General features: G+C 46.9%; 1 protein-coding gene across 9 annotated transcripts in view; it reads right to left on the reverse strand.

Moving 5' to 3' along the window:
* Positions 1-458: 458 nt before the first annotated feature.
* Positions 459-12,482, reverse strand: part of Wdr62 (WD repeat domain 62) — a 70,135-nt gene continuing 58,111 nt past the window's right edge. For 3 of the 9 annotated variants that reach the window (XM_064679200.1, XM_064679197.1, XM_064679201.1), the window contains 17 exons: positions 11,798-11,889; positions 11,169-11,412; positions 10,893-11,102; positions 10,413-10,832; positions 9,535-10,257; positions 8,235-9,469; positions 7,784-8,094; positions 7,581-7,723; positions 7,323-7,367; positions 6,123-6,228; positions 2,970-3,065; positions 2,743-2,888; positions 2,606-2,681; positions 1,873-1,947; positions 1,623-1,808; positions 983-1,139; positions 459-918 (listed from right to left, as the gene is read on the reverse strand). In XM_064679200.1, coding sequence (XP_064535270.1) covers positions 714-918; positions 983-1,139; positions 1,623-1,808; positions 1,873-1,947; positions 2,606-2,681; positions 2,743-2,888; positions 2,970-3,065; positions 6,123-6,228; positions 7,323-7,367; positions 7,581-7,723; positions 7,784-8,094; positions 8,235-9,469; positions 9,535-10,257; positions 10,413-10,832; positions 10,893-11,102; positions 11,169-11,412; positions 11,798-11,889 — 4,470 coding nt within the window. In that variant the 3' untranslated portion in view covers positions 459-713. Of the gene's footprint in view, positions 919-982; positions 1,140-1,622; positions 1,809-1,872; positions 1,948-2,605; positions 2,682-2,742; positions 2,889-2,969; positions 3,100-3,300; positions 5,877-6,122; positions 6,229-7,322; positions 7,368-7,580; positions 7,724-7,783; positions 8,095-8,234; positions 9,470-9,534; positions 10,258-10,412; positions 10,833-10,892; positions 11,103-11,168; positions 11,413-11,797; positions 11,890-12,482 lie in introns of all 9 variants that reach the window. The other 6 variants (XM_064679203.1, XM_064679199.1, XM_064679204.1 and 3 more) reach the window with 4 other exon arrangements.

Genomic DNA, 12,482 nt, shown 5'->3' on the forward strand with positions numbered 1-12,482 from the left:
TAATGAACTTCTAATTTACAAAAAATAGTGCTTTGAAATTGAATTATGTAAATTTGACAATAATTATGCCATTATCCGACGATTAGAAGCACTTGATAATTGTATATATATATATGTATATTTTGTATGCTTATTTATAAAGTAAAGAGGTGCAAAATATTGGCATACAACATTTGCATTTTCTTGCTAACATTTTTGAATAATCCGATGGATTTTGCCTTTCGGCTTAGGTTAGTCCCTTGACTAAATTGTAAACATGGAAGAGAAAAAAACAAAAAGTCAACATACAGAATGTTTGGCGTACTTTACAATTCTGCCACGCCTGGCATCCGTTTTAGACGAACGTAACTAAGATAACACTTAACAAATATAAATTGCATATTAACCTTAAAGCGCTAAGAATTCAATTCAAACTTTACAAAAGTGAATTTATATTAATAAAGGCCAAAGCAAAAAAAAAAAAGAAATGCACGCTCACAAATACGCAAATACTTAAGAGCTACAAAGCTTGACTAAAAACAAATTAGATCTTTACAATAACTATTAATGAATATCAATTAGAAATAAGTTGGATCTGATTTTAGTTTTGTTGCTTATCTCTGCCATTTGCCAGTTTAGTGATTTAGATAATTAGATTTAATAAATATTAGTTTGTTTTAACCCATTTAGTTGCCATTTATTGTTAACCTAACAAGTAGTATAAGCGCTACACACTAGGAGTTATTCTCACAGTCGTCGGGTTTGTGCTTGGTGCGTAAATTGCTTAGCAGATCGGCACAGTTATTGACCATCATAAGGTATTGGCCATTCTCCAGATTGCCTGTGGCTGATATCTGCTCACGATTGAGCCCGTCTCCGATCTCAGCTCCTCCCCCGCTATGATTGTAGCTTTGACTCGAGGGCGCCTTCTCAGTTTGCCTGAAATAATTACAGAAAGTTATAAATCAATTCTCCTTTATTTATTGGTTAAGTTAAGCATTACCGATTGTGAGTTATACTGCCAAGCATATTACGAGACATAATCACAGCATTTTCCAGTTCCTTTAGCAACAACGAATTCTTCAGATTCGCGTGCAGCTGCATTGCAGTCTGCGTAGTCGTGTAAAGCTTGTTGATCACATTGTGTACCTGCGCCTCGGCTGGTAAATATGAAATATGCAATAAAAAAGAATTTATTGATTAGCCATAAACGCACACTATTATATTTATTTAAATATATCACAATCATTGCTTTTTGGTATATACACAAAGGTGGGTAGCATATTCAACCTCTGAAAATGTCTCGGTGTGGCTGGGCGAAAAATATGTGTTTACTATGTGTGTGTATATAATATTGTTCCTGCATTCCAGGCTAGATCTACCTGACTTATTAGAATTAGAGTTCCCTTTTTTTGACAGGTAGAATACTAAGGAACTGCTCTTTAGATCGTGATGAACATAATAAGACCCTGCACTGATGAATTTCAGACATTAATATGTTTTAACTGATAGACCAAAAAACGTTGGGCTTATCTCTCATTATTATCAAGAACGCTTTTCTTCGCCGAGGCTGAATACTAAGAACAGAGTATTGCGGAGTTTCAACCCTTTTCTGTTATTGGTATTTCGTCTTTACGACTTACAATCAGCGGCCTCGTAGTCATCAAGTCCGCCGACTCTCTGCTTGGCTGCAGTGGTTGGAGTATTGCTGTTCAGTTTGCTCTTGTGATCGAATCCCAAATTTCGAGGTCTGGGCGGCACAACCGGCTTGTTGCCGGCGGCGATGTTGGGTGTTTCCTCCGAACTGGAGTCATCTTGCAGTGCTGTGCCTATAAATCAAAATCGAACTGCTTTGTAGAGTATTTCAGTCAAATGTGCAATTACCAATATTACCACTGTTGAAGTTGGGCGCTTTGCGTCGATTGCTGTTGGCGTTCGTGATTTTGTTGCTGTACTGTCGAGAGGCGGCTGCAAGACGGCAAAAAGAAATGGGTTAGAGGAGATTGGTTTAAGACCAACTTTGGGTTAATAAACCCTGTTCAATAAAGAGTGCTCTAGTCGATAGGGCACGACTAGTACCCGAAATTCCTGCTGTACATACATGTGATTCCTTTCTCAGCCCCACTTTATGGAATAGACATTCTTGAATAACTTCGCTGTTACTACCCGAATCCTAATGAAAAGTTCGGGTCTCATATGTGCGAATATTCCACTAAATACGAAGGAAACTTTTAATCAGAATGACGAACTCAGATTAAGTTTACATTTATTTTTCGATAGCTCCCCAAATTCCATATTGATAGATATAATATATATGGATCTCGAGCCAGCCAAACAAATATTTATAATATGGAAGGGTCGCCAAATCCAGCATTCGATTTTTTTTAAATGTTTGTTAAACATGCAGCTAAAATATTAGACACTAGGGTATGCACATTGCGTGCCCTCGAACTATATACACTGGAGTTATTCTAGAAGTCATTTCCCAACAATAAGCACATTCACAGGCATGTATGTATATGAAATCAAGTTCGAATTCTGGTTGCGCAGAGGGCAACCTTTAGTAGGGAGTCGTTTTCTAGATCACTCTTGCCTTTCTCTTTATGTCTTTAAGATTAAAACCTACCGACAGCTCCATTGTTACGACCTTGTCCGTTGTTGGCACTGCGCAATCGATTGATGTCTTCTGTCTCCGAGTCGCTCTGAAAGAATGGTTTGAGTTTTGATTCGAATGAAGTGGTTTGTGCTGAATTTGGTACTTACGACCTGATTGAGCACGTTCATGGAGTTGCTGGAGGCGCCTAGGCCCGATTTTCCCTGCAGACTGTTGCGTTTGCTGGCCGATCGGGCGATGTTGCCGTTCCGATGCTGAGCCGTGGGCTTTTGAGGAGTGCCATTGGACTTGCTGGCTGTAGGGGAGAAGAGTGGGAAACGGGTGTGAAACGTTAACGTTAGCTGCGGGAGCAACAGGAGTTTTTCGTGGCCCTTACGCTTGCCAAAGTTTCCCATATGCAGATCACTCAGCGAGCAGGCGCGACGAATCGACGACTCCTCAATGGGGATGGGATTGATCAGTTTGGGATTACCTGTAAGTAGGCGTACACGGTTATTAATCGGGGTCTCACATGCCGGGCAGGTGCTTCTTCAATGGTTCGTGTAATAAAGGACGCGTCAACTAATAAGCAAAACAAAATGTGTGCGCACGATCATGAAGGAGTACAAAATGATTCAGTGGAGCAAAAGAATATTTGTGCTTGTTCTGTGGTGGTACAACAACGAGGCTGAAACGCTCAAACCTTGATCCTCAGCATTCGATTTGGCGGCGTCCATTTGCTCGCTGTCGGAGTCGAGATGAACACATTGTTGGGTGTCATCGTCGGCAATCACTTCCTTGGCCAGCTCCACGTCGTTACCATTGCTGTGGGCACGGTGATAGCCAAAGTCGGAGCTCTCCAGTACGTCCGGCAGGCTGCAGTTCCTGCGGATGTGACGCGCATAGGCACACAGATCGGCATCTGTGGCGGGCATATGCTCCCCCAGCTGCAGATTATGCTGGTCCTGGGCACGCGCCAGCATGTCAAAGTTCATAGTCAGACTCTTGACGTAGCCCTTTTGCTTCGAATTGCAGGCAAAGGGACGCAAGCGGGTCTCAGTGGCCTTTCGTATCTGCTCTATTTTGCGCTCCTCCATGGCGATCAGCTTCTCAATGATGTCTATCTTCTCGGCAATGTTCTGGCACTGATGACTGGTGGAATTGCCACCACCGGAGCGCACCACATTGTCCATGTTCTTTTTGTGCTTGGCGCGCTCCTGTTGAATGTCATCGACTACCGCCTGCAGTTGGGGCTTCTTGTACAGCTTCAAGCTTTGCATATTCTCCATATTCTCCAAATTCTCCGGCGCATTGCCGTTCTCTGCGAAGTACATCTCAAAACTGCGCTCGCCCCCGTAGTCGCTGGGCAGACTGCCCACGAGCGGCGCCTCTAGCGCCTCCGACTCAATCTCATTGCTGTTGACATCGTTGAGGCTGGCGCGCTCCCGCTTCGCGCTGGGGGTGTACTTTATTTGCGACACGGTATTGAAACGGACGCTGATCTTGGGTCGGGATTTCTGGCGCACGCTGGTGGCGCGTCGGCTGCTCTCGCTGGTGTCGAAGCGAGACACCTTCTTCAGGCAGCTGCTGGGCGTAGCCAGCGCGCCGCTGCTCACCGAGTATCTCATCGCCGGCAACGGGCGCTGCTGGGTGCGCTGCTTCTCGCGCTCAAACTTGAGCAGATTGTGCTCGAACTGACGCACCACCGTGGCCGTCCTGGAGGTGCCCACACAGGGCTGACTTTTTTCAACATTGCATGTGAGCGTGGACACCAGATTGTGAGGTTTCGCCGGTATCGGAGGCTTCGGCTTGAGTTGCTTGCGCACAAACAGCAGCTGGCTATTGGGACGAGCAGGTGTTTGGCATTGGGATTGCGATGGGGATGGGGCATGGTGACTGGGCTGCGAGACTGGATTGTGAGACTGAGACAGGGGATTTGAGTTGCGCTGCTGCCGCTGCTGGGCAAAGTCAGTGCTGAGACTCTTGTTTACTCCGGAATTGTATTGCTTGTTCTTGGATCGCATTGTGGGAATATGCTCCACGGCGGCAGTTCCCGTTGGAACCGAGGCTAGACGAGGGTATGTTTTCGAGCTGGGCAGTGGCTTCAGCGGCTTCAGGTTGTAGCCGGTGACATCGAAGCTGTCGTAAGTAGCCGCCGCAGCGGCGGCTGTCTGCTGGCGCATATAGTAGTCAAAGCTGCCGTAGGCATTGGGACTGTTGCCGTACGACTTGGAGACGGGACCGTGCAGAATAAAGTTGCGTATGCCAGCGTGGCACTGCATCGCTTGCAGGGGCCGCTGCTGGTCGAGAGCCGGTTCAAGGGGAGCACTCTTGCAGTCGCTTTCGTCGGAGAGGACGCTCTCAAGACTGTTGCAGTAGCTGCCGCCGTCTGAGAGCAGCGACTCCTGGCTGTGCTCGTGCGGCAGCTGGCCGGAGCTGCTCAGGAAGAAGCTGGCACTGGAGTGGCGCTGTGTCTCTAGGAAGCGAGCCTCCTCGAGGCGCTGCTGCGTCTCAGTAAACTGCTCTGGCTTTAGAATATCTGACAGCGACACTTTCCGCTCGCACTGATAGATTTCTCGGTAGACATAGTATTGGGCGCGTGGTGGAGTCGCCGTCGGCGTGGACTCGCTGGTGGAGTCCAGGGCACGCAGATTGGCCGGCACGGAGCAGGAAGCGGGAAGAACAGCATATCTAGATGGTTCATCAAGATCGCCGTACTTGCGCGTTATTTCATCGATCATCTTTTCGGTGTCCGCGTGAATCATGTCCAGAATTGTGCGTGCGTCGTCCGCGTAGACCGAGTGTCGCTTTGGCTCAGCAGGCGCGACCCGCTCCGCTTCTGCCGACCACTCCACCTCCTCGTGCACCGGCGAGACTGGACACGATTTGTAATGCTTGAGAATGCTTGGGGTACGCCGATTGTTGCCCGCCGGATTGCGCTTGGCTGCGCTCAGCCGGGGCGTGGTTTTCGCTGTGGCTTGTCTCGCTGCTGCTGCCGACCTGCCGGACACGTAGCCGGCGTTGCTGTGGCCAAATGGAACGCCCGGTGGCGGGTGTATCTGATGAACGCCCACGTGATGCGGATAGGGCGGATAATGTTGCTGCACTTGACGCATGGTTTGAAAGTTCTGTTGTAGTTTCGTCCTGGAGGCGGCGCTGTTAAAGAAGTGCTGCACAGAGCAGCCATAATGCTGAGCGTGCTGTTGTTGTTGTTGTTGTTGTGAAGGCGGAAGCTGCTGAGGCGATGCGGTGGTAATGGATGAGGTAGTGGACCTAATGTACTGTGAAGTATCGTGGGAATCAACTAGTGGAGTTATTCAACAAGGTTAACAGCAAATGCAGATAACAAGTATTTATGATTTTTTGTTTTACCAACATTATTTAGGCCAAAGTGAGCGCAATACGGAAAGAGAGACAAAGAAATTGAAAGAGAGAGAGAGAGAGTGGACGAGGCAAACAAAATATCGCAAAAGTTGACGAATTAGCCTACGTTCTTAAAGGTACACATATATATCCACACAAGCTTATAGCTCACGCGGCCGATCCTCACCTGGCTTCGTGTAGCGCATCGGGCCGGAACTGCGCGATCCATCAAAGTTTCCCGCAAGGCTTAGATCCGAAATGCTATGGCTGCCTCGCAGGGGTCTATGGCCGACCTGTGAATATTACAGCAATAAATATTTATTTTAATACGTTTCTTTCCAGATTTTTATAGTGTTGATTAGGTTAAGAACTGAGGAACTTAACTGTTAACAAGCGAGAAAAGCTATTTTCTTAGTATAATTGTTGCTTTAGATGGTATTATAATGTTGCATGGGGATTAAATAACTGTTAGAAATAAGCAAAAGCCATATCTTTTTTCGTTGGCCAAACGGGCGACTCTTGTTAAGTCCCGTCTAATGAATAATCCCTGCTCCCTTTGGAACAGGCAAGCGAAAGCTTCTACGACCTCAAAATGTTTAAATATTATTGATCATGAGCTGAGCCGATCTCAGAAACCCTAAGAGCTTGAAGCTTAAAACATATTAATAATAAATATCGTACATTCAGAACGAAGGGTATTTTTATTTTGAATATCTCTCTCAATTATCATAATATCGATAAATATCGATTTAAAAACCTTGTTTTATAAGTCTAACTCGGAAATTATAAAAGTCAGATATCAAGATATCAAATTCGTTAGCTAGGGTCTCCACCTTAACCTCTTATACATACGGACCGACGCACAGACAGAATAATGCGGAGCAAGAATGAAGAGATGTGTGTTTGATGTATACATAGACCAAAGTTCGAATGCATGTGACAGCAGTTTGGAGTACAGGGTATTTAGTGGTCGAGTTCTCCCTTGCGGAGGGTATTATTATGTTGCCTTGTAAGGGATGACAAAAAGCTTGGTCCATCTGACTGTATGCAAACTAGTTAGTTTCGATTTAAGGCTTGATGAAACTTGGCAATTTTCCGTCAGTCGGACTCTTAACCAAGCTCTTTAATAAGCTGATCTACTCTATATTAAGACCTGTCTAAGTTTTAGTTGATTTTTGGGGAAATGCATCGAGTAATTCAAAGCTCTTCTTGTTAAGTCATGTTTTTGTTGTTTGGTTAAGTATCTCTTGAATAATTAGTTGTCGTTAAATGAAATGCCAAATTTCTTCAGCTCTGCATACTTAGTTTAATGAGAATGCAATAGAAACAAGGCAAGTGTCAGTCGTAAAGCATCGACAGAAGCAGTTAAGATAACTCGGTTTCTCACCTCAGCGATGGTATTTAACTTTTTAATACCATTTTTGTGCGTGCCCTACATATATATATATATAAGGTCGGGGATTTAAGTATTTGGGAGTTGATTTGTCGTTCAAAAGTGTTGAGTGGTGCCCAAGACAGACACAGACAAAGCAATACGCAACACAATAAAATACATAAGGAAAACGAGAGGAACACAAGATGTCAGCGTCAAAACAAAGAGTATTTGAAACGAAAACAGCATTAATAGACTCAGATATATACTCACATTCTCCAGCTGCTGCTTGACCTTGTTGATGACCTGAAGTAACTCCTCTTTCTTGGTGCTTGTATATGACTTTGTGATGGTCGGCGCCGCTGACACGCCCTTCCCGCTCTCCGTGTTGTGCTTGGCGCTGATGCTGCGACGGCCTGCGGCATTACAACGAGGCGAGAATGAGTAAAGAAACGACATTATAAAGATTCGCTTACTGCTTGTGCCGCGCTCCAGCAACGTGCCAGGGCCTTCAGGCAGTGCCGCATGCAGAAAGCTATTGCTGGTCTGTGGCAAGTTCTCGGAGCTGCCACCCAACGTTGAGGCCAACGAGCGCTCGGCATTTTCAGCGCTGGGCGTCGAGCCCTCGTCCTCTGTGTCCGATGTTCCTGTTCCAGTTCCGGTACTCGCCGTGTGGGAGCTGCCGTTGTTACTGGCTGGGGCCAATTGGAGTCCGGTTTTTTCGAACTTCTGGCGGCGCACCGACTTTCGTAGTTCCTCCTCGTTCATGGCGGTCACCTTGAAGTCGCTGTGCATAACAAATAATATTAATAAAATATTTAATTGTAATATAATTCTATTAAATGTAAGCAGGAAGTCATCTCTGTCCCTTTGGAGTATATATATATACTCGGCCCACATTAGTCTGTTCCCCGTTTTGGAACTTACGTTGGCGTGCTGGGTGCCAGATTGTTGTAGAACATGCCGTGATCCGAGCTGGTTCGTTCGCCATCCGAGATATCCTCAACATCGCCATCGTGATCGTGAGTGTGCGTGTCGAAGCGCATTCCGGGCTTGCGTTTGTCGAGGAGCAAGCGCTGTTGACCAACGCCCGTAGCCGGAGCATTTGTGCTGGAGTTGGTGGTTGAGATGTTGGAGATGGTGCCATTGTTGTTGCTGCCAACGAACTTAAGATCCCGTCGCGTCTCCATGCCCGAGTCAATGGAGGAGTCCTCGCTTAGGTACGTCTGATTGTACATGATGTCCTTGGAGGAAGCGCTATTGTAGTCGGAGGTTTGTATATTATGGCCGCCCACGGAAGAGACTGTGCCCAGCGGGCTCTCGGAATTCGAGCGCAGATCCTCCGACTCCAGTTGACTGCTGCGCTGGGCCCAGCGTCCACGAGCGCGGGGTGCTGCCACGCCCAACTGTTGACTGGGCGATGAGCTAAGGTTGCCCATGGATGACGCCGCATGTATGGTCGCAGACGACAAGCCGCCGACAACAGGCGTTGGTATGGACAACGCGCCGCTCTCCGATTCTGCCGCCTTGCGCATGGCCCACTGCGGCAGCTGGCCCACGTCGGACAGCCTGTAGGCATGGCGATTGGGCTGCGTCTCTTCAGCTACTGCGAACTTGGGAGCTAGCTGCTGGTGCTCAAGCTCGCTGCTCGGAGACTCGACCACAATAGCATCGGGCGGCGATATGGGCGCCAGTGGTCGCTGCAACGGAGCGATGCCGGAGCGCAGTCGCTGCTGGGACATGCGCGCCTGCATGGTGACAATCATGTCGTGCGGCACCTGCCAGATGAATATGCAGCCGTCGCCGCTGGCCGAGATGAGGTGCCGGCAGTCGTTGGTGAACTTGAGGCCCGTAACCAGCTCGCTGTGTCCGTACATGCGCGCCATGCACTCGCTGGAGTAGTAATCGTAGACGGCGAGCGTCTTGTCCGTGCAGGAGGTGGCCACGTAAATGCCGCTCGGATCCAGGCTCAGTTTAATCAAGCTACCCTCGTCCGAGTGGGAGCCTTTAAAGGTTTTCGTTTGCTTCGCGTTCTGAGTGCCGTAGACGCGAACATTCCGGTCCTGGCACGCGGTCAAAATGTGCTTGGCGTTCGAGTCTACCTCCATGTCGTAGAGCGTTGTCTTGCCAGAGGTGTTTGTGCCGCGCATAAAGATGTTACCCTACAGGAGACAAAGGTCCAATCAGCTACTTGGTTACCAATAGAGAGACAGCGGCAGACACTTACCTGAAAGCTTCTAAACATAATAGACTTGTCTGCCCCGCAGCTGATCATCTGAAAGTTGAGTCCAGCGCCCACAAATTTAATGGAAGTGATGGAGGAGCTGTGATCATCTAATGTCTGCAGCAGCAGGTAGTTCTGCGAGACGTCAAACACGTGGATGAGCCGGTCGCGACTGGCGCTGGCGAGCAGCTTGCGTTCAATCTTCTCATTGGAGTACTCCAGGCAGAGCACTTCGGACTCGTGGGCCTCTATGGTGGTCAACAGCTTGAGGTTAACCAGACTGTAGACGCGTATGTTGCCACAGCGATCGCCGCTCGCCAGATGCTGTAGCTCTGGGCTGATTTTAATGCAGCGGACGCCGTTTCGGCCATCGTAGCTTGAGTTGCCGGCCTTGTCGAAGAGCGAGGAGCCCTGGTCCTTGATGTACTGCAAATCCTCGTCGCTGTAGATGATCTTGAGTAACTCTTTGGAATATATATTCTTGCGATATATCTCATTGTTGGCACAACTCTCTAAGCCCCACACGCGTATCGTGTCGTCCGACGAGCAGGTAACAAAACAATCCTCTGGCAACGTCTGCGAAGCCTCGCGCTCCACGTTATATGGCACAGTCTCCACGCCCCAAATGCACGTGGAGTGATACAGGAATGAGTGAGATTTGCCCACGCGCGATATATCGCGCAAATCCCAGATGTACAGCGAGTGATCGTTGTAGACGCAGCTGACCTGAAAGTGGATGTGGTTAGAAGTCTCTATCAAAATCACGGATAATCTGTTGGATATCTACGGATTTTCGTAAGATATACATATTGTAGCATAATATAATAGAGTTCGTTTGGAGAATATCTCGATTAGTTGGCTCTTAAGTGGGCGATTCGTACCTTGGAACGCTGCTCGTCAAAAACCATGGCAATACAATCGGGAAACTTGGCATGCTGAGGCACAGACATAATATGGTTGATCTGAATACCCTGGGACACATCTACGCCCAGGTAATGTGTTCTCGGCAGGGTCGTCACGTACTCCAAGGTGGCTGCATTAAAGATGCGTATGATGGACTCGGCACAGCCGACGAGTATAAACCGTTCGTTGACGCAGATGCAATTGGCGTTGCTGGTGCGGCACTGCACCCACTTGTCGAGCAGCCGCCGCGAGCTGAACTCGACCAGGTGTCCCTGCCGTGTGATGGCGTAGGTGCTTTCTGAGCAGATGCCCTTGCCGCAGGCGACGGCGCAAAAGTCATTGTCGCGAAGATCGCCCAGAATAGCGCTGCGGCCCATAAGCGGGATCGGATCTTTGTACTGCAAATGGAAGAACTAATATTAATTTCTCTGAATGTATTATACTTGAGAGTCGGTTACCTTGCGTCCACCCTCCAAGTACCAATATTTGACATGACGATTGCCCACGGTGACAAAGTAACTTCCATCTTCAGCAAAGCAAACGGCTGCCACCTTGGAGCTTATCTTGTTGGAGGCCATTTTAAGATTGGCGCGCCAGTCAAACACGTTGACAATCATGTCGTGCTGGGAGCCCACCGACACCAGGTACTTGCCCGTGGGCGAAAATGCCTGTAGTTAATGCAGAATAGTACAATTAAAGACGAGATTAATATGTAGCTCTATAAGTTTACTTACCACACAGGTAACGGCGTATTTGTGATCCACAAACTCGGCAACAACGCTGCCGCCGCTGCAGTTTTCCAGATTGCCATTGGGCGTCTCCAGCTCCCAAACTTTGATGGCGGGATTGATGCCACACTCGCCCGTGGCCACGTAACGGCCGCAGCGCGAGAAGGCCACGGATGTGAATGCTTTGCGGGAGGTATTGACCAGATAGGCCTGTGTGTGACGTTTGGCATTGAACAGGACCACAGTGCATCTGTAGGGGGCAACATATATGCGGAAAATGTATATGAAAATCTTTTTCTTTTGAGCAAAAGCGTTCGCAGAGACCAGCACGAGGCCAGCACACAGCGGGTCTTGTGAGCAAACTTGAGAGCTAAGCTCGAATCTAGTTTAGTTTTCGATTACTGCAGATGGTTTCAACCCACAGAACGATTCTGAATTCTTGCGAATTCTTAGATTAAAATAAACACAAATCTATATGCGATTAGTTATTGTCAAGAGTTAATCAGAAAGTTATGATTTGTATTAAACGTCCGTTAAAAGGAACATTTCCAGAGCTGACATGAAATGTCTACAGGCCTTGTAATATTATTGGTCTGGTTTTTGTTTAGTTCAGGTTCGCTTGCATAGGAACTTACCCCGCTGGATAGGCCAGCAGGCCGCTGACAGGCGACACATCGAGTGCCGCATTGCTGCAAACAGTCAGTCCCAAGACTCTTTTGAGTTTTATCTGCAATAGAAATTAAAAAAGAGTTATATAAATTAGGCATTACATTGCTTAAGAATGATTCGATTGCTTAAAACACTTATTAAAACGAGAAAGAAAGGATACTTTCGGCGCGCCAAAGATTAAATACCCTTGTACACATGTAGATGACATGAGTTTATGTATGAGATCTATAAAATCGAAACCTTTTACATAAAAAACCTCATTTTCTACTGACTGTAGTCCGATATTAATAAGATTACGCTAATAAGTAAAGAATAAAAGCCTTGTAAATACTAAGTTCAGTTAAGATATCTTGAGAAAAAAGAAAATTTTCATGAAAGTATTTAGTTTTACACCGATCTTTCCTATGACAGCTATGTGATATAGTAGTCCGAACCAAAAACCTGCAACATAATTGAAATTTACTTGATGATAGCTTTAAAATAAGGGACTAGTTTGCATAGAAACAGACATATTTCGCGAGAAAATTATACTACCCTATACAAGAGTATAATAAATAGCATAAATAGTTTTATTCAATTGAATGTGCTGTGTAATTTGATTACGCACATAATTCGCACGTTTCTATGCATCGGGCTTGTGGGAATATAATT

Source organism: Drosophila montana, unplaced genomic scaffold, assembly GCF_035044405.1.
Source record: "Drosophila montana isolate Dmon_TW-CO22-7 unplaced genomic scaffold, ASM3504440v1 contig_1_1, whole genome shotgun sequence".
Taxonomy (NCBI): domain Eukaryota; kingdom Metazoa; phylum Arthropoda; class Insecta; order Diptera; family Drosophilidae; genus Drosophila; species Drosophila montana.